Source organism: Manacus candei, unplaced genomic scaffold (assembly GCF_025592945.1).
Source record: "Manacus candei isolate 608988 ecotype Guabito, Panama unplaced genomic scaffold, ASM2559294v1 h1tg000088l, whole genome shotgun sequence".
Taxonomy (NCBI): Eukaryota; Metazoa; Chordata; class Aves; order Passeriformes; family Pipridae; genus Manacus; species Manacus candei.
The window spans coordinates 902,911-929,221 of NW_026138136.1; the positions used below are offsets into that span (position 1 = coordinate 902,911).

The 26,311-nt window shown below is 36.7% G+C and overlaps 1 protein-coding gene across 2 annotated transcripts in view; it reads left to right on the forward strand.

Moving 5' to 3' along the window:
• The window catches only part of ZNF407 (zinc finger protein 407), a 333,549-nt gene that overhangs the window by 275,150 nt on the left and 32,088 nt on the right, over positions 1-26,311 (forward strand). Inside the window, exon 9 of one of the 2 annotated variants that reach the window (XM_051812663.1) lies at positions 7,692-11,775. The exons of the other annotated variant lie outside the window; for it this stretch is intronic. Within the exon in view, the coding sequence (XP_051668623.1) occupies positions 7,692-7,774 (83 nt within the window). The 3' untranslated portion in view covers positions 7,775-11,775. Of the gene's footprint in view, positions 1-7,691; positions 11,776-26,311 lie in introns of those variants that run through there. 2 annotated transcript variants of the gene reach the window in all.

Consider the following 26,311-nt stretch of genomic DNA (forward strand, 5'->3'; position numbering starts at 1 on the left):
TCCTATGTGCAGGAAACATATCCTATAATCAGTGCTGATGTTTGAATCCTCATTTATCCCACTGCTTGTGCCAGATCCTCTGTTCTAGCAATTCCTTGTATTTTTTTATCTATGCGATGGCAAAGATATTCTTCTCATTCTGAGCTCTCTGCAGCAACTCTGCAGCTGCTCAGGTTTCTGTCCTCACTTTACTGAAGCACACCAGAATTCGTGGCCCCACTGCAGCCTAACTCCTTTTTCAAGCATATTTGTCCAGCAGAGTCTCAATTTCAGTTCTTTTCCCTGCACTTGGAATGCGGTTATTTTATATTTACAGAATGTGAAAGATAAAACAAGTATGCAAAAAGTATAGCAGTGTAGTACATAGTCACCAAAGTATTTCTGTCTTTGTTTACTTTAGATGTTTGAGTTTATGCAGAGCCAAACTGACTTCAAAAATAAAGGACAGATGATCAGAAATGTGGATAAGGACAGCATGTTCCTTTGCTTTATTTAGCATTGAGCATATTAATGGGTGCTCAATAAATGGTAATGGTTTTGGAGACATGATGATTGATGTTTCCTGGATCAAAACATAGAGGTTTTGTTTAAGAACAGCCCAACTGGCAGAGTGATCCTCTTTTGAAACTGTTTGTTATCAAAATATATCAGAGCTGTATCTATAAAGTACAGTAGGCAAGACTTTTTGTCAGTGGAGTGGTTAATTTATTTTAACAGTAAACTATCAACTGTATCTTTGATTATTCATCCCTCCTGTCACACCATATTCCTATCAAGTGAGTTAAAGTACTGCTCTTTTCTCTGCTTTCCGGATTTTGTTTCTTATGCTGTAAACATACTGCTCTCAAAAAGGGCTATATATTTTTGGAGTAGGAACACATACAAGGTAATGAAAAGAGAGGATTACATATTTATTTGTGTACAAAATTGTGCCACACGCATACTTTGGACAGCTAGTGTTGAGAAAGAGAAAACTATCATCCGTCTTTTAAGGAAGCCATCTGTGTAACTCATCTGGTGCTATCATCCCTAGTCAGAGCACACCTCAGTGTGACTGGTATAACCAAATACTCCAAGATCAGAAAATAATCATGTCACTTACTTTGTCATCTCAGCTGTTTGTTCCTCTTAAAGAAGCAGTGCTTTTTATTTTGAGTTAAGAGGAGATGGCTTCCAAATTAATGGTTTCCAAGATCTTTAGTACAGGCACTGAGCAAAGCCAGTTAAAGCTATCCTTGATAGCTTGATGGTTAAATTAATATGAGGGAATTCAGAAATAAAGTAGGCAAATTTAACTTTGTTTTCTCTCCCTCTTTTTCTTGAGGCCACCTCATTCTCTTCCCCTTCTCTCTCCATCCAGCTCTTTTTTCACCTTTAGGGAAAATAAATCAATTACTGTATCCTTTCTGACCTTTCAGTTTGTTGTGTATATTTTTCTTTGGGTTTTTAATGCTTTTGGTATACTCTCAAGAGGAAAGTAAAATTTCTTAAGAAAAAACTCACAAAGTTGATTATGCTTAAAAAAATGGGAATTAATTTCAAATGTTGGGAGCATATTTACCAGATAAATTATATGAAATGCTTTTACTTTTTTCATTTGGGAACTTTGTATTTCCAAATTTATATTAAAATTATTTTTTTAAGTAAAGCATGAAAAAATGTTTTGTTAAGGAGTCTTTAAAAATCTGAGTCTCTCCATGGGACAGATATGTAAATATCCAGAGTACACATTTCTTATTGCATTGATGTGTAGCAGCAGGAACCCTTGAACTAGGGTTATTGACAAAATAGATTGCAACAGCTCCAAAGAGTAGCTCAATTGTGTCTGAATGCATTTAGGCAGCTTTAATTCCTGAATTAATTATACAATATACTGTAAAGCTACAAAGAAAAAGCCATTAAAGTCATCTGTGTCAAAGGAAATTTGTGTATCTAGGAGTAGATTGTGGCATATAGTCACAGCTGCAAGTCTAGGTTGTATGGGGAGATTGTCTGCCCGAAAACAAGTTCTCCTACAACCCTCTGGTTACAGTGAAGGCAACAGTGTTGGTATTGTCAGGTCTACGTACTGCTGCGTATCTGGTCTTTTTTTCTCTGGGTGGTAATTTCCAATCTCTGTTGCTTGCATTTAAAGTCACTGAATTTCTCTGTTCCCCCAAAATGAAAACAAGTAACTGTTCTTACTTAAGTATTTGAGTCTAGAAGCTTGGGACATTATGCCTTCAAATATCTGAGCTAAGATGACTTGTGAAAGGATTGCAGTGATTGGTAGCACTGTAGTGTTGGGAACAATTTCAAGCAAAATGACTCTTCCTGATTGCAACAACCACTGCCCCTTTCTCTGTCCATATGTAGCAATGGTTGTGAAGGTAGAGCCAGGGCTGTGCTTACTCCCATCTACTTTTTTAGCAGTTCAGTTGAGGCTCTGATCTTTTAATGACTACTCAATGAGAGAAAACTTGTTTGCTCTGTTGAAATGCCTGTGCACCTTGTAAAGAAATTTGGTTCCTAATGGCAACTGTAATGCTGAAATTTCATCACATGTTGCTTTTCATGAGATGTGGACATATGAAAAAAAAGAAAGGGCGTAATTTCTCACAGAGGTGGTGTGCTCTTTGAGGGGCAGAGTTTCATGCCAACAACATACAAAACAAGTGGCTGAAGCAAGGGCCTGAATGCATTTACTGTGAAAAAATCCTTTTCCTGGTAGCAATAAAGCGCATTTTGATCTGTATTTCTGAAGCTGTGCTGTTCATTGTTGCTTTCTTTTGTTCTGCCTTTACCTCCTTTTTCCCAGAGAAGCCTGTTTGCTTTAGCCTGCCTGTTTGGTGCTTTGCAGAGCATCTCTGTAAAAAGGATTTCATAGCACATAGGTTTATGTGCCGTGTAAAAATTCCTTGCAAATACTGTTCCATCATTACTTTATAGGAGTACAGCACTTTTGCTGCCATGGTGCTCTTGACTGAAAGCATAAGTGGTGCATAGGCCCCTGAATAGTTCCTTTGCGCTGAAGTAAATTTGACTTAGGATTTTTACTTAAAACAAGGATAATCATGTTTGCATGTGGCACAGTTACTTTGGCAGCCTCAGCATCTCAGCCATTTTATGTTCCCTCTTTTTTTTATTGTTATTATAGTAGTTGTCCAAACATACAATCACGTAGTACAATCTGTCTGGAAATTCTAATTCTGACAAGAGCAGAGGTGGGAAGAAGGAGGTGGCAAATTGAAGGTTTCAGTATTTTAAATTCAGCTTTTGCTTTAGTCTTCTAAGTGTTCCAGAATGCTCCACTGCAATCACTACTTACTGGAAAGTATAAGTGGTCTCAGAGATACAAACCTCAAAACCAGTATTAAGTCAATTTGGTATTTGTATGTCATGGGTTTCATTGTAATCAAGCCAAAGCTGAGCATACCATTCTAACCCAAAATGTGTTTGAATTAGCTCAAAGACCTTTAACTGCAGTGGTACTAGCAGGTGCCATTAAATACTGTAAAATATTATTATCTGACTAGTGATCCTTTCAACTAGGCTGTTTAATATAGGCACTGAATATTATACCAAATTCAGCTTTTGTGGAATTTCAAGCTTGTGGCCAGGGACACGGAATGGAAAGCGTCGACTGTTAAATAACATACAAATTAACTATCTATGAGTTTAACTTAAGGAATAGATTAATAAATCCGTCAAAACTGCCTATCCTCCTAAAAATATGTTGTAATCTTAGCATGTTACTGTAACTCAGTAAAAACTTGGTGATATCAGCATAACTGATTTTATCTAGTATTTTTCTTTTCAAGATAAATCCAAAGGTGTTAAGATCACATTGGTTTTATGGTCATATTTGATATATGACAGTATCATCTATGTCTGCAGAATTTATGATATTAATATGAGGAGAATGGTGGGCTTATTATTATGGGTCACACAGAATTACAGATCCCAATAACAGTACACCTAAAAAAAGAAAAACTGTCAGCTGAAGTGTAGTGTCAGCGCCCGTCTTTTCAAGCTGTTGTAGCTCACATTAGAAAGAAGGCCATTTTAGCTAGGAGCATAACAATCTCATTGTATTAATCATTTTCTGTGTTTAAGGAATATGAGGATGTCTGCTTTCAATGACAGAAATAAAATCCTTGAAGGGAACAGTCTGTGAAATAAACTCTGAAGGGACAGTGAGACTGCCTCTCTTTACTCCCTGTGGCCTAATTAAACAGTGGAAAAGCCACCATAAAAGAAATCAAATTTAAAAAGACAGATTAGCAACAGGAAGGGTGTGGCAGCATCTGATGTGCATACGGTACTCCATTTGCAAGTATCATGAAGAGCAGTGGTGCTAAGAAGCAAAGTAGGGAGTTGCTGATCATAGATTCTTAAAAAATATTTTCTCTTTTGGCAATGACAAGATTCTCTAGTCCAGTCTAGTATTTTCTTTTTTCAGTCTTCTGCAACAATGTAACACCAAGAGAAAGAAAGCCACACATCAGCAGGTGTGCTATTCTGCTGGTAATATTTCACTTATAAAAATTATATGAATAAACAATTTATAATCAAGATTTTCAAGGTGATTCTACAGGCCTATACACATTTTCTTTTACATAAGTATTAGCACTGGACCCGGGCCTTTGCTGGATGATATATATTTTTTTTTATTTTCTGGTTTTTGTATTGAGAAGGTCTGTATTTCCAAAACCAAATTCAGCCATTGATTATCTTTTTGAAAATAAGAGAGGTCCAACTGCTGTGATCTGTTGAACTCGTAGATTGACTTTACTTGGGTAATAACACATGGTTATTCCTGTCTGTGACTGATACAGTGCAAAGAACTACAATTATTTTGAAGGTAGAAAATGACCGTAGAAAAATTGCTAAGACACTTTTGTCTGGTGCAGTGTAATGTTCTCCATCTTCAAACCTTTGTAGTTTGGTATAATTTGTGTTTGTGCATGGTTTGTGTTTACACTACTTACTGTTAATGCTGACACTGCTAGTGAAACAGCATCAGTGGAGATCAGTGCCCAAGGTCCTCCTCTCCGTCAGTTGGAGTTCTGCTTTTTCTACTAGGAGTTCTTCCCTTGCAGAGCAAAACAGCTCACTCATTTGGTGAGGTTTTCCTCTTCTCACGTTTTAGCTCAAAAGTCATGGGATCTGTTCTTCACGTAAGAGCGTTCTATATCCCACAGAGTATACATAAGTCCAGGTACAAGCAGTGTGCCTTAGTTTACTCTCTGAGCCAAGAGGAATACTACAGAGCTTTTTTTATTTCTCTCCAGAGCAATAATATATACAAATCTTTTGTCCATTAAATCTCATTGTCCTTTTGACGCCTAGAGGCACGTGTTTGGGAGTGCACCATGAGGATGAGCCATAGGCACCACTAAACTTAATCATTAGTCATTAAGGAAAGTTTCTAAACAAAACTGACAAAGAAGCAGACCAAAAAGATCTCATGCTCCAGAAAATACCTCTGTCTTGGTCACTAAGCCCAGGTGCTGAGTTCTCAAGTTGGAAGTCGACTGTCAGCCTCCCAGAACCTCCAGCCACCTGTCCATCACAGGAGCTCTCTCAAGGACCCCCAAGCTGCCGAGTGGAAATATCTGAGTAGAAACAGTCTGATGAATGCCTTTTCCTGCTCAATTTATGCATTGTTGCTTCAAGAAAAGTGGTAAAAATGTTTACAAGTAGTTGCTGTGCCTACAGGTACGGATCCCAGAGCAAATGGCTATTGAGCCAATGCTCATGCGGGGAAACAACAGACAAGAGATTTCTTCATTCCCTCGTCCTTCCCTAATATTCTTGGAAGGTTCTGTACCAAGCATGGAAAGTGCTTCATCCTATGTTATGCAAATATCAGATCACAAGCAACAGGGAAAAAGGGGAGAAAACTTCACTATGACTCTTCTGTATAGGCCAGACAAATTACCCAAGCTCACAGAGGAAACAGGACACATTGTTTGAGGTATGGTATAGTGAAAAAATTCCCTTTATGTGCTTTTTGTCATTAGAATTTATGTCTCAAAGACAAGTCTTCCCGGAGACTTGCCTACAACATTTAGCCTTGCACTACCTTGAGTAGCATTTGTCTTTCAGACAAACTCCAGCCAGTCAGGATTGAAAGCCACCGCACAGAATGGACTTCACAGGTTTAATTCTTAAGGCAGTAAATGTTCCGACAGAAATACTGGGTGGGTAGAATTATTTTCTACTGGTTTTTTAAACAGGAAAAAAATATTAGATATTTCATCAGCATGCTGGAGCCATACATTCACTGTTTCTGAAAGCCACCATCACCTTTCACTGTTATTGTATGCTGATTTTTCTGTTACTGAATATATGCTACTGGACAGAATTTTGATGATTCTATATGCAGGGAAATACTAAGATTTGGGGAATGAGTAAAGGCTGCTTGGTGATAATAAATGTAGGAAAACATGAGTGAAAAAGCAGTTGCCTCTTTATTGGTATTGGTTTATATGGCTGTATGCTCATTGTGTTAGTATCTGTCACATGTGGGTTTTTGTTAGAAAACATGATACTTTAAGTTTTATACATGTGCATTTCTCGGTGTTATCATTGTGATTTTCATACATCCCAAAAGACAGGCGTATTTTGTATATATTACACTTTTCTGTGCTTTGTTATTGCCAGAAGCTTGAAATCAATACCGCTTTTTCTTTCTGATAATTAAAAGGATGGTTTATCTTTATATGGATCTTTAATTTTAATAAGCTAATAATTCTGATTTTAGCTACTATTATCTTAATAGCTAAGCCTTCTTAAATGTTTTTATCGTAATTCCTTTGGATAGTGTTGCCATTTTTTCAGCCTACATGAATCGTTGCTCTATAGTGACGTCTGCTGGAAATGGTAAACTGAAATGTTCAAGGGCATATTTAAGCTTTTCAATTCAGGGTTACTTGATCCTTTTACGTGCGTGAAGAAAAGCAGAATCACGTTTTCCCATTCCCTAAACAGGTGTGGTTTCTGCATTAGACTTGATAGAATTTGGTTTTTTTCTGTGGCGGGCACATATTTTTTGCCTTGCAGCACATTCCAGCACTGTAATTTGTGACATGTGACACTTGTTCTGTGTTTGTCGTAAAAGTTGATAGTTAGAAGTCATCAAGTTGTGAGACAGGAGTGTTTATGCTCTCTATCAGATCCATACTGAGATGTTCAGATTCAGTTATTCAGCACTTCTGACTGACAATCCTGACACCAATATTTAGGTAATTATAGAGGAGTCAATAAAAGAAATTTATACTTTTAATCTGACATTTAGAGTTAGGTTATATTTGCTTTATATCTTAAAAAAATATAACATTCAAAATAGACAACAGACATTTTGCATTAGAAGTAAAAAAGGAAAATAATGAGCCCATTTTTAAATGAATTTGAAAAGCAATCTGATTTTAGTTCTTGGAATGCAGAGCAAATGAAATAAAAACTATCGTACTTTATTTACTAACCGATGAATTGAATTGTCCGCCTTTTATTACAGATATAAAGCAAAGACTATGAAGAGGCAATCATTTTTGCAGCTATCAGACTTTCAGTAACATATCTCTTGTGGTTTAAATAACAGATAGTTTAAGTGTTTTTCCATTACCTTCGTGTAAATGAAAAATGCATAAAATATTTTAACAAGGCAAAGTAATCCAAGGAGATTGTTATTTTGTGTTACAAATTAGGTTATTTCTGTCATAAAATTAAAGGAAAAAAATCAACGCAAGGACATTTCAGCTTAATATCATTTACCAGAAGGAACATGTAACAGATTTAATGAGCTAGCAGGTCACCTGAATCCAGCTGTTTCCGACCAGCTTTATGAAACGGAGAATGCAGCTAACGGTAGGAGGTAAGCATTATTACAAGCTCTCAAGGAGTTACAAAATCGATTTCTGCTTGAATGAATTAATTTAGATTATCAATTTATAACCAGCTACACGAATCCCATCAACTCAACAATTCAGTGAATGATCAGGCTCAGCCCTTGCAAGAGCTTAACAATTAGAGAGCTCTGTAGTTATCTCCTGTCCTATGGTGCTGCTAACAAAGTTCCTTAGTTTGACAGAAAGAGAAGGAAAATGTTTGCTTAAGGACATTGCAGGAGTGAACCACATCTTTGGTGAGAGAAAAGAGCAGCTACCATAGAGCAGCTGTGTTCTTGTGTCTTACCTTCTTTGGAATTCCTCCAAAGGTGGCTGAAATGGAGCAGTTCTTTCTACTAGCGAAAGAACATGACCAGTGCAGGGAAGAGACCAAGCCATCTCATTTCAGTCATGTACTTGTAAAGAAAATAACAAAGGATAGGATGTGAAAACTAATGCTTATAACTATCACATACTCTTAAAGTGCCGTACCTGTAGTGCTATTAAAAATGTCTTGCCTTTTTGCTGGAATGTAGCAAGGTAGTTCCTCTGCCTCCCAGTTCTAGTGCAGTCATTTAAACCTGTGCAAAGAGAATGTAAATTGCTGCTAGTCAGAATGTTACTGTTTTACATTTACTTTGCACAAGTGTTAAATGGCTGTTCAGGATGCAAGTCATTGGTGATTCAGAGATTCAGGCTGTTCATGTTTTAATCTTTGACTTTTCTCCTTCTTCTAATATTGCAAAATGGTTATGAGTAAAAGGACATTTGCTGTGCATCAGTTACTGCTGTCTCCCTAAGTATAAAATACAGTGGTTACTCTTCCTTGCGTGTTCGCTCAGTTTTGGCACCATCTTCCCTGTCTCAGAAGATGAGAGTGGTACAGTAAGTACAGCACTTTAATAGCAGCATATGATTTACCACAGGGACATTAAACTTAAATAAGTAATTGTGTTTATAAATATCCTTTAACAGAAGCTGGGATTCTGAGTTTAGTAATACACGTCAGTGGTGAAGTATAAAAAGGTGGTCAGCTGTTAGGTCATAAAACCTTTGTCACCTGAAAATAATCTCAAATTATTACATTTTAGGGCTGAGGAAAATCAATAGGATTATATTTTTCTCCTTCTAAAAGGTACATTTGCAGTGCAACGTTCAAAGAGTAATAGGCATGATGGCTTCTGTTAGGGACAAAATGAGTTGCACCTATGTCATGTGGAAAGTATGCTGCTAAAAAGACTTCTGATTCCTGACAGTTTTAAACCACTAACAAAAATTGTTAAATAGCTCTGTTGCCCTTATACTGTAAGAAAGTGGAGGTTTTTTAAGTACCGGAAATGCATCTTCTGGACAAACTTGGATGTGTTCACATGGGCTACCAGTACTTTTATTTTATTCTTGGCTGTAAACAGCCTTCTCTGAATTCTCTCTGGGCAGACAAAAATTGAAGACAACAATACAAACGTGTTCTAGTGAAATGGTTAAAAATTATGAGATATCCTTTTTTTGTAGTCTTTTCTGTAGGGTTAGCTCTTATCGGACAATCAAATTATTGTCTTGTTCTATTATTATTATTTTAGCGATGTTCTATACTAGCATTTACAGAAGCTGGTGTTTGTGAGATGGTAATATTTAATAATCTCTGATTTCTTGGGACAGGCATTGTACAGACCTGGAAACATTAGTCCACCCCATAGACCTCATCCTGAAAACTTTTTCAGGCTACACATAGCTCCTCACGATCCATAAAATGACCCTGCAGTAGGTTAACTAAGTGCATGGGAGCAATCAGCCCATCAAACAGTAAAGGAACTCATCTGAGCATGTTCTTTCTGTCTCTACCTATCACAGCAGGTATATTTTGGAAAATAAGGCTTAAAGTATATGGGGCACTGATGAAAGTGAACCTGTAAGTTATTTTTCACATGAATGTTTTCTGCCTTATGCACTTTCCCAACCACCTGCTCTAAAAACAAATTTGGTGGGTGGGACAATGCTACCATTGGACAGATATTTGGGATATTTGCTATTGAAGACACTGAGGCTTTACAAAAGTAACTCTTGGTGTCAGCACTTTCTGCTGTCCTGCATGCAATACTGGGAGCAATGTAATCCTGGCAGTACCACACCTCTGTCTTCTTTGCAGTGTGAATTTGCCACTGATTTCTATGCTTCTGCCAAGCCAGCTCCTTCAAAGCTAATTGCAGTGTCAGGGTGATCTCCCCTACTATGATGGTTGAGTCTGAGGGGATAACTAAATAAATCTCACACTGTGAGCTTTCATTGAAGAAATTCTTCCTCTCAGATTTGGATAGTTTGTCTCTGGAGCATGCTATCATTCATGGATGGGCAGCTGAAAATTAACAGGAATCAGGGCTCAGTGACTTCCCAAATGTCAGTCTTTCACGTCCAGCAGCTATTGGGCTGAGATGAACCTATAACTTTTCCTTTGAGGGGAGAACCTCTTGCCATGTGCCATGTGACTCTTCCTTCTTCCCTCATTCCCATAAACATTTAGTAGGTGAACTGCAGAGCAAATCTGTCACAAGGTGAGATGTGTTGCACAGACGAGGAACGTGGCCTTTTCTTGTCTATGTGTTTGGTCAAGTGGTTGTAGCAGTTGACCTAAAAACAGCTAAGTTTTTAGGTATTCTGTAATAATGTCATTGCACTGTGGAGAGTTTTAATTAGAGAAAAATTTAGGTCTCTTTCAACTGTTGTGAGGAAGGCCCACATAGTGTTTTTCTAAGCGATGTGCAAGTGGTTCCTAGCTGGTGTGGCTGCCTCAGTGACAAGGCAGCAGAGTGTTACAGGTGAGGCAGCCAGTATCCCAAGCACAAAAGCTATGTGAGATGCACTTGCTCTGAGGGCCACCCTGAGTGTTTCTGCATCTTGATCCTGGAAAGAAGGTGCTGCATCGAGATACCTGAGCAGCTGCAGGCAGAGGCGACTCAGGGTAGCCGGGAGGGTTAGCAGAGATATTCCCACAGAGCTGGTGACAGCAGGAGAGGCAAAAGGGGCAGTCCAGCATGGTGAGGAAAGAGCTGGTACCACAAAGGTTCAAAATACTAATGTCAAGTTCAGTCACATCCCAGACAGGATATACTGTGATTGTGTAGTGTTTGCAAAACAACCAGCAGAAAAAGTAATAGTGCTGAAATAAAAGACATAGCTAAACAAGGCTTAGGGGTATGGCCTTCAGAAAGCTAAGTGCTTTTTGCTTGGGCCCATTAGCAAAAACACTGATATTTACTTTAAGACTTATTATGGTTTTTTGTAAAATAATACAGGTTGGATTAAATAAACTCTGTTTCAGGAGTTTATCTTCCTTATTATCAAAGTTCATGAGATTTTCAACTATCTTTCTGGTCAGAAAGGATAATAATAGACTTGTTATGTGTGGATTTTCCTTAGCATAGTTTCAGAAAGGTGCAAACATATTCATCAGAAGTGATTATTTGCTTAATTATGCCAGAAACTGCTGGTAAGCTTTTGGATTTTCTAATTTAGTCCAGTGCAATTTTTTTCATTATTTTCATAACTCTAGCTATAATCAACTGTAATTTTTCAAACATATGTTTCCATTTTATTTTATGTTGGCAAAGGCTTTGATTGCAGTCCCTAGTGCTTACCTTAACTACACCTCATAGAGGTTGTAAATGCACCTCTCCTCAGCTGCATTGCAGCTAGAGACAGTGTCTGGCAGTAGGCTAGGATGGGCAAATGACCTCAAAATCCTAAGGGCCTATAGCAGCGGTGTTCCACATTATTGATAGTAGCAGAGATATTGACAGTCTGTGCTTGGAAGGAAAATAGGAGTTTGATATGACATATTGTGTGTCTCAGCAAGACTCATAAATAATTTTGACAAGTTTTTGTATGCATGGGAAAGTCCTTGATTCAGCCTCCCATAAAAATAAACTTCTATTATGGAATGTATTTGTCAAGTGGCTGTGTGATGGATGGAGCTGCGTTTACCCCTTGGCAGTTCGATGAGTTTTAGATGCACAGCTTACCAGAGAGGATTTACGGGCAGTACAGAAATAATTATTCAGTATGAAATACATAATTCCTGTACCTGAATTTTCATTTTTTATTATATTTTGTTTCTGTTGCATTTCTGGTCTTTAAGAAAAAAGGCCTTGCCATTTTACTTGGAGCTGTTGTATGTCTGTAGTTTTTGTTTGGAGAAACTAATTCAAGTTCTTTCGCATACTTGTCTAGTATTTTGCTAATTGAACGAAAGCTTTTAATAAATTAGGCAAAACCGGGAAAGTTTGCGTTTGAAAATTCTTGTTTTTAACAATAAAAACTCTCTTGAAGGGATTTCTTATATTTCTATAGTATTAATAAATAGATTAAATTCAGATTCTTATACTAGGTATTGTTTGTATTGCTCTCTTTTTCTTTTTTCTCTTTTTTTTTTTTTTAAACAAAATAGTAAACTCCCATGAAGAGGTCATACCTTTCTGATATGGAACCCAGAGCACTTGGCACATTGGTTGCATTCTTCCTCCGTCAGCTGTTTCTTACCTTTTTTTTTTCCATTTCACAGTAGTCTTCCTTTTCTGTCAGGGCTGCCTTCATAGCTCTTCTTAATCCTGTCGTTTCTGCCTATTCATTTCTTACTCCTTTCACCTGTCCTGTTTTCAGTCATTTAACTTTTTCTTTAAACTAGCTCTCTTTTTTTTTCCTCCTCCTGTCCTCCTGATTGAATGTTCTCCCTGCTGTTAATAGTTTCTCCAGCCTTTCTCCTTTACTTTCTTCCTACTTCTCCAGTCCATTTCTTCTTACCTTTTTTCCTCTTTGTTTTCGCCATCATCTCATGTTCTAGCTTATTTTTACAGAGTTCCTTTATGACTTTTTTTACTTTTTAGCCTCTGCCCTCTCTATTATTTACCACCCCTAACAGTCATATTTTCTTCCCGTTTGCAGCTTCTGACTATGACCTTCTGACGGATACCGGTTGTTCAGTGTTTCTAATTGGTAGTCTGCTTGTCTTTCTACATATAATATGGAATTTCCCAAAGTTGTGAACATGGCACTTTTTTAGTCCTCCCTATAGAACTATGCATAGATCTCCATATCCATGGTTGAAGAATCACATTGTCCTTACTCCCCAGGAAGAACAGTGTAGTCTTGAATGTGTTAACAAAACTTTCTGTCATAAAAGACTCAAAACACTGCTAATTTTGAAAATTACTTTCAGCATATAGTACAGCTAAGAGATCCCACTCATCATAGGTGGGAATTATTGTGAACGCGGGATTCTTTAAGAAATAGCAAACTATTTTAAAAAGTAGAATATTTATTTTAAGACTTCATGGTATTTACTATTACTTGTAGATATAGTAAATTAGAATTCCTGTTCTTCATTTAAACACATTCGGAGGTTTGTGTAGAGCAATTTGGATGTAAAAAATGTGCCTACTCAAACAGTCTGTGGAAATAAGACAGTATGTTAATCCTTGCAACCAGCACCTGGATTCTAAAAATTGGTACCAATTAGAGTTGTGCTAACCTCCTACATCCAGACACCTATATGCTCAGCTGCTCACATGCCGCTCACATGCTTGGATTTGAGCTGCCCTCCGATCTGCCACTGCCTCCAGGAGGGCATGGTCTCCAGTGCCTCCTCTGGCCTGTCTGCCCCAGGTGGACCTCTCAAATAGCCTTCAGCATCTCAGGTGCCACTAGACTTTTAGATGTGGGAAGCTGAGCTGACTAATTTCTGTTTGTTTGCGTGCAAAATAATGTTGCATATTTCTTTGAATATATCAGGATTCAGTTTAAGTTAGAAGCAGGAAATCAGCAGCAGTCTCATTTGGGCTGAGTTAGTAAAGCTTTGGAGAACACTTAAATAGCAGGTGCCTTGCAATCAGTTACATCCTCTGACTGTCTGCTTGTCTCCCATACATATACCATATGGGGCATCTGTGATTTTGACTCTTTATCTCCTACTGCAATTTGTCCACAAAAAGCCTACCTTTAGTATTTATTTCTAAAGTGTGTTTGTTGATGGACAGTTCCTGCCTGGCAAAACTCCATTGCTACTATTGCTTCTCAAGATAACACATGTAAACAGGAGGAAGGACTTAGTCTGGTACAGCTAATTATGTTACTGCAAAAATCTACCAGAGGTGAAAGCCAGGCAGTTGTGAATTGTATTACACTCAGGTATTTGTGTTTATGCTGTGTTGTCTTGCATAGGTCAGGGCATCCATGCTGTAGAGCTGGGAGTTAGAGCAGTAAGTGTTCCCCGTTTTCCTGTCATCTCTCCTGGGAAGAACATCTACTAAGGGGAAGGGAAACTTACAGTCCGTTAGATTGGGACCATAATTGGACGAATCTTCTTCTTTAAAGTGTGATCCCATAAGGCTGTTTTAAATAGTTGCCAGGTTTTTTGAGGTATCACTGTTTGATCTGTGACAGTTGAAGGTTTGTCTGTACTTCCATTATAAACCTCCTTAATAGGGAAGAATTAATTAGGCCAAATAATCTTGGCCTAAATCTTACTTAAGAAATCCTCATCCAGAAGCAAAAAACATTTATAGAAGGCTTTTCAATTTTTTCTTTTCTGCAGTCCATTTCTCTGGAATTTTGATGCTAAAACAGGAAAAGTAGTATTCTCTAGTTGTACCAGCTTTTCTTTCCCTGAATATCTTGGGGAGAGGTGGGAGATGGGGGACAGTTAACTGTAAATCTGTAAATGATGGTGTAAATGTGCACTTAGAGGTTGGGTTTTGTTTTATTTTGGGGCTTTGGGGTTTGAGGGACAGCCTGTCAAGTATGTATTTATGAATGTCTTAAAACCTTCCTGTCTTCATCTTCCCGTTTCATCTTCCCTTCATCATTCTCCAAACCTGCTGCTTCATTTGCAGATTCTTTTAACAATATTTTTATTATGCGTTCTCATAGAGCTCTGTATTAGCAGTGTTGTATTAACATGATGCTTTCTAATAAGTATCAAGCAATTTCTCAGTGTGCAGTGCTGTGTCAGAGATTTCTATTATTAATATCTTCAGGCAGCATCATTTCAATCCATGTTGTGCTTCAACTATCTGTTGAAGTGCACTTCAATGCATCTGAAAACATCCTCAAAATAGAACAACATGGATTGAAATTGAGGGGCCTGGAAGCAAACCAGAGGGGACAATAACAGCTTAGTAAAAGTCTTATTTTTCTCGAGTCTCACTTTCTTTTTTATGCCACCATTAAACATAGAAAGCTGAACAACAATTAAATACTGTGGCTTCCTGTAGCAGTGTGGTAGTCTCACTGGAAGAAATAGCATCAGCATCAACATCAGATCAGCATCAACAGATCTGAGAGATAAGATTGATTGTTGCTTCTGGACCTATGTGGTTGTATTCATCTGGTACCCAGATTTCAAAGGGTGAAACTGGAAGTGCTCTTGCTGATTTTTAAGATGCCTATCTGCATATACAAGCTGCATTATTTTTATTCAGCAAAAGTAGCATATGTAAGTGTACTGCATGGAGATGCAAGATGGGAGTTTCTCGGCAGTGTACCTGTTACAGACTAGCTTTCAGTTTTCATGTACTCCTTTTCTTATGAGGATATAGGAAAGAATAAAAACCTGCTTTCTTTCTCTTTTTTTCTGCAAAAACTAAGATGAGTAGCAGTGATGGTTACTTCCAAAGAATCATTTTAAGTGATTTTTTTGTAAGAAAATAGAAGAGTTTTTAGAGGACAATAGATGCACATTCTTGTCAAAAACTGACAAAAGTTCTTGTTTGTTTTATTAGACACAAATTAAAAAAAAAATCTTTGAAAATATATGCATGGCATATATGGCCAAAATTCTGTACAAGAATGTACTATTGCTGACCTGGGTGGCAGTAAGTGCCCACATACACAGTTTTATAGATAAAAGATCATCAAGGTTCAAGTCTGGGATCATTCTGCAGGTGTGTGGGCTACATTGTTTCCCTAAACTTAACATCTCCTGATTAATCTCTCATTATGAGGAGATTTCTAGTTTGCATATTTTAGAGGGAAGACTCTGAAAAATGAGCTATTGGTGTAATTGATAGCATGATATGTGACTCAATTTCAAGAGAATTTGAAAGACAACTTGAGGGAACTGGCAATGCAATGCTCACCATGGTGGGATGCCCAGTGATTATAGTTATTTATCATGTATGTATGTGTCTATTTATTGCTATATATTACTATTTATTAATATATATATATTAATAATTACTATAACAGTATCCATAGTTTAAGGATATAAATGTGGTCAATAGTATCTATTTCACTTGTGACCAAAGTATATGAGAAAAAAGTGGAATGTACCATTTACTAATACGTACTCAAGACAGAAATCCATTTCTTTTTAGGGATTAGGTCTCTTTAAAAGCAACTGGAGAACAGGCTACTTAATAATAGGATAAAGTCAAAGTATGTATAAAAAAATTTTGATTAAAAACTCGTTGATATTCTATTACCTTTTCTGTATGTTTGGCCAGATTTACCTTTTGGAAAACCCCTTTAGACTGTTTGGTTATTCCAGTAGTAGAACAGCCCCTGAATAATGCTGGTGTCTAACAAGGGTCCTCAGTTTTGAGAGTACCCATATACTAAATTGTGCTGTCTTTCAGTCTAGGAGCAATAGGTTACAGGCAAAGGACATTTTCCTCCCACCTCTTCAGAGTGCCACAACTTACCTAAAATACTGCATTTTAAACTACAGAAGTAGATCACTGACCCTCTGTGTTTTCTGTATTTAATACAGCGAAAGAAGTAAAGAGAACATACCTGCTTTGTTCATAAACGTTTTCAGGTTGTGAGTGGAACTGAAGATGCTAATTTCTTCACTGGGTAAAAACTTAAGGCAGTTTTTTCCAAATACACTGGGAAATCTGCATCTAAGTAGTGTTAAACAGTGTACTGAAATTTGCACTTCAAGCCAGAAGTTATGCCTTGGAGGTTTATTTTAAGTAGAGTAGGCTTTGCCAGTTTCAGCTGAACAGATTTACTGGTGGAGGTGGCTTGTGAGTGATTCCATACAGTGAAGTTTCTAACTGGAAGAACTAGAACCTTAGTTAGATACTATTTAAGTTAGTTTCACTAAAGAAGAACTTAAACCCCTTTTTCAGAACTGGCGGATGTTTGTTAGAGAGCCATATTGACCTGCAGGTTCTTACAAGTCCCTTTTTATTCAAGGTGAAATTTGGCTCTGCCAGCTACAGTTTAGAGGTAAGAAAAGTCCTGAAAAAAAATCCTGTTGTTCATGACTAAGAGGGTAAAAAAGTAACTTTGTAAAGCTGTGATTTTGTTATAAACCAGAACCCAAAGCCTGAGTGACAGATCAAAAGATTTCCAATTTATTGTTGTGTGAAGCTTACCCCTAACCATCCCCAACTCAGAACATGGACTCCACAGCCCAACTTTGCCTGAAGAGATACAATCTTGAATTTGTGGATTCCAAGGAGTTTCTTTGTCTTCCCTGTTTTTCCATTGTCCTTCAGCCAAGCTCAGGAAGACCAAACTTGACTTTCCTAATATCACATCTGAGGTAAAAATCTAGAAAATGACCATAAAAAAGAAAGAAAGTAACTCAAGCAACTTCATGTACCTTCTCTAGACACCAGACAAAAGAGAAAAAACCCGTGAACTTATTCTTTACCCTGAAGCTGAATTGAAGTATAATGTCCTATCATGTTATCATCATTAAACTTTAAAAAACAAGGATTACAAAAGTTAAAATTATTAAGTTTACAACATAAACTTTGTTCTGTTACTTAGGTCTGTAGTTTAATAGTATACATGTAAATTTTGGCATAAGAATTTCACATCCTTAAAGATATTTTCTAATTAAGATGTGAAGATAAAGTCATCAGAAGTTACAGACAGGAATTACACAATATTCTGAGTTGGAAGGGTTGCACAAGGATCTCACCGAGTCCAACTCTTAAGTGAATCAGTGTGAATGAGGTCTGAAGTGGATCAGAAATCAAGTCCTGAGGCAAATGGAACGGAAGAAAATAAGACACTTTCTTCAAAGCTGTGTTTCTTTAGAGTAGTTTTGAGCAAGGCAAGCCATGAATTGTGTTCTAATGCTGAATTGCATCTTAGTCAACCCAATTCGCTCTTTTGACTTAAGAAGGGCTAAATCTAAGTTAGAGTACCATTGGCTGTGAGTATCGTAAGTTCCCATTGTGAACTTTGTTTATGGGTGAATGAAATGTGAAGTCTTCATTGCAGAATACTTTGTTGTGTGTTTTTTCTCAGTTCCCACCTTTGGAGAGACATTAAAGTTTTGAATGATTTTTTTTTTCCTTTTTGTGCCATGATTTCTTCTATTTTCTGCTTCTCAGAAAGCATGATTTGTTTATTTGTGTGAGACTATGTGTTATAAAAGGATTAACTTGTTAATTGTTTTTTTCGAGTGCAGTTTTAAAAAGTCCTGTTTAAATAGGTGCTCTTGGATACAATGTCCTAGAAAGCATAATGGTTTTACAGGTACCACTGCTAGCTAAATAGAAGGTAAACATGGAAGAGGAAAGATGGAGAGAACCTCAGAGAGCCCTCCAGATGCATTGTTCATGCATCTCATCTTGGTTTGTTTAATTCCTTTTTTGAAACTCACTTCTCTCTGCAGTTCATTTCAGACTAGAGCTGACTTGCTTCTCCTTTCCTTTACTTCACCCTCCACTGAAGTATCAGAACTGTCTCCTCACTGTACAGTGACATTTGTTGCTTGTGTTTGTTTAATCTCTCCTTTCTCTACCTTCTCCTTTTTCCTCTTTATGCTTCATGATTGTATAATGTACAATGTGTACTTAAATTGGTGTAAACTTAATTTAAAGCAAGTTAAACTCACCTGTGTTGTAGGATTAGCTCTAATGCAACTAGATATATATCACTGTAACTAGGTGAATTGAAATATAAAGCTTTCTGATAAAGGCAAGACCATAGCAAGATAGCAATCCTCTGAGTATTTAAGGAAAAATTTTAACTTCAACCACGGTAGCTCTTTCTTATCTTGCATTTTTTACTAATCTCTTACACCTCTTTCCTTCAAGAAAAATATTAAGTTGGTCTTCAGTACAAATTTTGACTTCACCTCTTTTTTCTCATCCCCTCTTCACTTCCCTCTCCAAAAGCAAGTCCAAAGAGGAAGTTGGACTAGTAGTTCATATTTTATGCCTTAGCCTGTGACTTTGTTCTTTGGGTACCAAAACAAGTTGTTCTGTACAATAATAAATGAGTAGAATCTGGGTTTAAAGTGGAACAACCCAAGAATCTGTTCCTTTATGAGCAGTTTTTCTTTTGGTTTTTCTTATATAGCATTTTTTTCAAGCACACAAAATTGTAGTATATAAATTTATTAAGTTTTGTTAATGTTCTCAGCATTTACTGAGAAAATTGCTAAGCACGGTTTTGTATGGGCTTTCTTTGGTTCTCCTTGGCTGATTTTAGTTGAAGTTTCAAATACTTTAATGATCAGTGGTTCACCTATTCTAATATTAGAAGGTCAAACTCAAAGCTGAAACAGTAATTTTCAACTCTTACTTGGAAATAATTTTTTTTCTCTAAAATACATAAAATATACTTGTGACTCATTCAGAACCCTGATTTTGAACCTCCTAAATTTCCAGGAATTGAAATTTGTACCTTCATCCAAATTTCACAAATGAGATCAATTTCCATTACATTCTAAATCAGGAGGGGAAAAATACTCTATTGAGACATTCTCTGATTGCATATTTCAGTCCCTATTCTGTGTCTGGAACTAATGCTAGATCAAAAGATTTTGAACAATTTACATGTGAAGATGAACAAGAAAATATTTCTACAATGCTTTTATTTCAGTGATCTTTTAAATAAGTAATACAAGTTTATTTTAAAAATATTAAAATTGGTTAGCTGGTAGTTCTAGCCACACATCCCTCCCAAAATTTTTGAATCTTTTTAGCAGTCTAGCTGGTGATCATGAGTTGAGGTTGGTTTTATTTTGGGGCTTAATTTTTTTTTTTTACCAATTGGTGAAATGAGGAAATGGGAGATTACATGATATGAGCACGGGTCACAGAGTGAGTGTCAGAGCTAAGAACTACTTGAGCTGTTTTTTTCCATCTCTTGCACCAAGCGAGGCTGCAAATGTTTGTCATCATCATTGATGGAAGTGATTGCTTATGCTTTTTTTTTTTAATCTAGATTGTAATATAAGTATGTGGCATATAATAGTTGTTCTTTTTATTCATGTTCAGATTCATTGTGGTCTTTCAAATGGTATTTACATGAATCTATGAAAGAGCAAAACATCATGGACTTTTAAAATAGAAATATTAGGCAATAAATAGTATAGCTGAAAAATCAATAATAAATGTAGGTAGCTTTTACTGCTAATTTAATTAAGTCTGTATCATGTGTAAAATTGCACAGAGACACATAGGTAGAGCTGCTTACCCATATTGAAATGTAACTCTAATGTACCATTTGAAAACGAGCTGACATGAAACTTGCTATAAAAAATGAAATATTCTAAGATATTCAATATATCTGTGAATAAATGAGATGTGCAGAAGTAAAAAGGGAAAAAACAACTTCAAGTTGTCTAAAGAATTACTTGAAGATAATAGAGAGTTTTTGGTTTTTTTCCTTATTGATTATTCCCAGAACTTGAGGTTTCACAGTTAGATTGACAACTGAGTTATTTGCCCATACCTAGTGACTGACAACAGATAATGGAAAGGCTTTTACCATGATATAACAGCAGAGAATAATTTCTAATTTACTACTGTAGTTCTCATCAAAAGTACCCCAGCAAAAACAGTAGATTTATCACTTCAATTACTGGAATTTCACATTTAGTTTAAAGAGACATGTTTCTATAATGTGACAGGCTTTACAGATTCTGAACTTCTTCAGACATTTCAGCTATCAGAGTAATCAGGAAAAGATATAAATGAAAGCAATTGTTTTAGTTTTATAACTTTCAGTGCTGTCTACTGGCAAGAAACGAAACAGGCCATAAACTGATGGTCTTTGCCAAGTCTGTAAAAGGAAAAAAGACATTCCATATCACAGTCTTTTTACTTTTTTTTAAACCAACTGTCTGATACTGGGTGAGAATAACATTAAAATAGTATTCAGGTAATATCTACAAATTAACTTTTATACATATATTTTTTTAAATTAGCCACCTAGTGATGTAAAATGTTGTTTACCTCAAAATATATTGAGTATATTTTTAATACATTTATTCATATCGCTTCTGTCCAGCTTGCATGCCTCAAGCTATGAAGGAACCAAAAGATTAAAAAGAAGACTAACGTAAAAAACAAACAGTCAACAATCACAGGCTTCTGTACTCTAAAAAAAGTCCATGTGAATTATTTTAAACCTGATTTAAAATATTCTAACAGGTAGTGTTTTCTGCTTTTGGGGAAGATGGGGTGTTCACTGCTTTTTTTGAGGAGCAAGTCTATAATTTTTATAAATCACCCCCCACTTGTTGGTTGTTCTCAGCTTGGGAAACAGCAAATGCTACATGTAAACTGGGGATACTGGGGTACTTCTTAGGTCCCAGACTTCAATACCCTAGATGTGTCCTAACTTCATGTCAGGGAATATCCGGCCACAGACATGCTCCCATGTGCCCCTTTTCTTTTGCTTCATAGAGAGCCCTGATTTCTTGTGCAAAGGCAACCTTTTGAGAATTCTGGATGATCCCCAAAGTGGATCCCAGGGCAGAGCACCGAGGAACAAAATGCTGGTGTGTGGGTTTGTGTCATGGCACTCTCCCATCAGTCAGCTTAAATGCAGTAAACAAATCTTAGTGAAGTACTCTGCTATACTTTCCATTTTATGGCAAGATAAATCAGTGCACCAAAGGAGATCTAATCTGTCTCTAGGTTCACTTCAGGAGATTTGGATCTATCTCCAGATAAATAGCCTTTATCCTAACATTATGCTTATGCAGACAGACATACTGGTTCTCCCCGCAATTTCCCTTTTGCAGACAACCCTTGGCAATCCCTCCCATTTCTCATTAAATAAAAGGCATTGAAGGAGGCTTTTATGATGGATCCCTAACAGAGAAAGTCGGCATATTTTCATGTAGGATTCCTAGTTCTTCTGCAAACAGAGCTGTTGCTCTTAAATACAATCTTAATCAGAGATGTTCCTCCTCTCAGACCAGAGAGCAGGAGTGTAGGACTAGGAATCAACCCCACGTTACTTGAGTGCACGCTACAGGAGCCTTCCACTGGTGTGCCAGGTCAGGTATGCTCTATTGTGTTACCCACACAAAGGTGCTAGCATAGCAAATTGCCATAATAAAACCTCACCAACTAGTGAAAGCAGTAGGGATTTTCCCACAGCTGTTACAGAATTCATAAATAAGTTCACACAATTATGATATTTGATATAAATTAAATGCCATCGCACATGGTGCCTCTGGTGGTCTGATGATTGCTAGGGTGCAGCTTGTATCACAGAGCGTACATTTACTGGCAGAAGGGGAGTTTATCTATTCTACAATATGTGAAAGGGGTCTTATTTGGGATTTGGTGTAGTAGAGCACTGTAGTAGTTAAGCCAACTCTACAGTTTTATGGCCTGCTACAGCTGAATTTTCAAGAAAGGCAGTGATTTAGATCACAGAAAGGAAGTATCTAAATGCTATATATGGTGTCGAACGTGCATAAGTGATTGAGCACATCTGTTTATGAGGTACAGTACTTGAGTGATAATGTTTATGAGGAGTTCTGTTAGGGTGAATAATATAGCTGCAGGTTAAATGCCTGTTTGGATTACTTTTATGTCCATTGATTTAAAGTAGATTGAAATAGATTGGTCACAAATTCCAGGTTTGGGTTGTTTGTTTGTTTGTTTGTTTGTTTACTCTTACAGAGACTGGGGAGGAAGTTTTAATTAGTTCTGTGCCAATGAAGGTCTAACCTCTTCACCTCAAGAAAGCAAAATAAGGGACTGTAAAATCCCAAGGTGGTAGCCCCAAATGAACCTGCAGCTCTTCTCTGGGTTATATAGATTCTTCCTCCCAAAATTGAAGGTAGCAGTATTTTGGAACATGACTAGCATTTTATTTATAATATTCATAAAATAGTATTTCAGACATCTTAGCAGCAGAAATGCTAAGCCGAAGTTAAATTTAGAATAAGTGTTTTCTTAAGAAAAATTTTTTTCAAATAATTTCATCTCACAGTCATGTAGAATGGCAGATGTTTGCAAATCTTGGTGTAAAACTGATTGAAATATTTTAAGAAAACTGAAATAATGTCAGTGGCAAAATTTATTTTACCAAGTGCAGATGTAAGACATCAAGTTCTCAGACTGATGGCAGAATTAACAAAAAACACCATCTGGTTCAATAATTATCTGAGAATACCCATATTCTTGGATTTGTTTTAATACCACTTAGTTCCCAGCTTTATTTTATCAGTGTTTGCACACCAATGAGACTAGATTGTGCAAAATGAAGACTACTTCCATCTGATCATTTTTAAAAAAACAACGTGTTTTTGCATGAATAATGAATCTTTGAATTGTTACTAAACAAGCAAATTATTTGCGTATGTGTCACATCGGTTATCAAGTTTGCACATGTGACAGCTTCAACAGCCGTCACATAAAATGCATAGAGCTTGTAACCATATGTTTTTGCTTGACAAAAAGCTAAAACTCAAGATCAATTTTCAATATGGAATGCACAAATTAACACTTTAAAATGCACCACAAATTTGGCAAAATATGCAGAAATAGCACGTTTCTAGATATTAACTGATATCTTTGGATTCGACCTTAAGGTATTCCATCATTTTGATTAAAAGACTGATTTCTCATAAAACCACAGTCTGTTGGAGGCGCAAAGCCAATGACATTTGAGCATTCATATATTTTCATAAACTTTGAACAATGTCAGTGAGACACCTCTTCAATCTTGGCCACACAACAGCAGGGTATTCAATCTTTCTTTAGTTTAAGACAGAAAATTTGAATATCAGCATAGGGTTATTAATGTGACAGTTCACATGGCGTGCACCATGTTGATTCTTAAAAAGCAGATCTGTGGAATGTATAGAGCGCTCCGCTTTGTACTCTTGCTCTTAAAAATCCAACAGAAAGCCTTAAAATGCGTTTTTACAGCTTGATCGTTGCATTTTTAGTAGTAAAACATGAAGAAAATTGACTACAGTTTTACACCTTGAAAGTTCCTGATATTATTTGTGTGATTATATCATCTGTTGTGTTTAATATTAAAGAGGTACAACAGATCTCATAATGTATTATTTAATTCTTTTTGTTTGTTAAAAAATGGCATTAGCAAGTGACTAAGCAGCCATGCAGCTAAATATTTAGTTACACCACCTCCCCCTTTTTTTTGACTGACAATGTCTGTCAAAATTTATATCATTCCAAATAAATAAACACCCCCCTTGCTTATTTCTTTAAATTCAGATTTTTGAGTAATGTAATGTTGCTCAATGTAAGCATGTCATTTTACATTACATCATGTTGTAGGTCAGATGCAATGTAACTTTTTATGATGCATTGTAAATGACAAAACATGCTGCAATATGTGATATATATTGGTACGTGCCCCTGATAACATCGCTTTTTCTTTAGAGTGTTGTCGCCTGAGCAGCTTGGGAGAAACCAGATGGGCTGTGAGGGGAAGATGAGCAATTCTGTCTTGCCCAAACTGCAAATGTGACAACACACTGTTAAGACAGGAGACAGCGAGGTGCATGTGTTAATATAATACAAGGCACCCACAGATGTCCCAAAGTTTTCATTTAAAAAGCCCTGTTAAACAAACAAAACCCAGAATCTCATCCTATTTCAGTGACAGTTGGAAGACCAGCTATTACTCTTACACAAAGTGGGGTAGAAGTCTGATTGGTTTTAGATCCGTGGGTGCCTGCTAATAAATACTGGCTACTCCTGTACAGGAAGAAACAAGAAATGTGTCTTGCAATTCAGCCTTCCAGTTCCCTCAAAAATTCCAAATTTACTGCAATAATTTAATATTTCTATAGCATCTCCTATCTCGAAGGATGTTGAAATCTGTTAGTCTTCTATTGCATCCAGAAGGCTTCACTTCCCAGTGAAAACCAGCTGTAGCTGAGGTGAAACATGCAGGGTTTTCAACACAGAGCAACATTACATGACTAATGTAATTTTCAGTTTAAACTGTAGGGGAAACACAGATAAGTGTAATGTAACTTAAAAATATCGGAACTTAATGAGGACATTCTTAGTTTTGGAAAAGGTCCTACAGGAATCTACCAAAAGTGTCTCACCTGAAAAATTGCACAGCATTTCCTCCTGCATGATGCCCCACAGTGATAGCAACAAATGTAGCAAAAGGTCAGTATTCTTAATGACTTGAAATGTCCTAGTTAGGACATTAGGGGAATAAAAGGCCTCTTTTCCATTGTAGTACGACCACGTGTGTAAGCTGTTCAACAATAGGAGTTCACTATTACTAGTTTACTCTCATTGTGTCTTTAGATTGTGAGCCCTTTCAGTCGATTGCTTTCCTGAACTCCTGTGTTTGTACAGGGCCTGGCACAATACCCCTAAGAACAATTACAACAAATAAATTGTAAATAAAACACTACTAATGCTGCTTAATGCCATGCAGGGGTATCACTTCATTGCTGACTGAGAAGCTAAAGAATTCTGCTATCTCATCTCCACCAGTTTCCAAGATTACTGAAGTTGTAGGCATAATGGTAGACCTGCAGACCAATTTGTGATGCTGGTTTTAAGTGGTATTACCTATCTATGTGTTTGGATGCATGTGTATTTCTCAATTGATTACATACCCTTTTCTTGTTGTGAGGTTGGATGGACTGAATTTTTCACAAACGGCAGTTGCACACAGTTACCTAACCAAAAAGTAAGTAGTAAACTACATCCAGAACCCTATAAAAAAGCAAACACTAATAATTGTCTGTAATTGGAAGGGTGTGGCTAAGTAACATTTTTCACAAAAATCAAATTTTGTTTACATTTTGGTTTTAGTCTCGGTCCATATCTTTGGAACACTTTACTTTTTCTATGCCTTCTCTTGCCTATGTAGTTAATCAAGTTGTTCACAGAAGTCTTTTTGAGAGTTTTATTTGAGTTCTGTTCTCTTCAACTGTAGAAAAGTGAAAGCATAGCAAAAAAAAAAAAAGGCAGTAGAAAATTATTTGATGTAATGGATAAAAATGCCTTAATTTGAAGAAGAAAGACTTGTGGTTTTGAGGTCTTCTAGCAGTGAAGGGGTTTTTTTCTTTTTCCCAGTACTTCTAAGGAGAATGTTTCTGTACAATAAAAGAATCTACAGGACAAAATCTTTCCTGTTTTAAGACAGTTACTATGTAATGGCTTTCTTCTTCTTGTGCAGTTGTGATGAGAGCTATGTGAATGGCTGAGCTGTTCCAAAAGGCCATATTT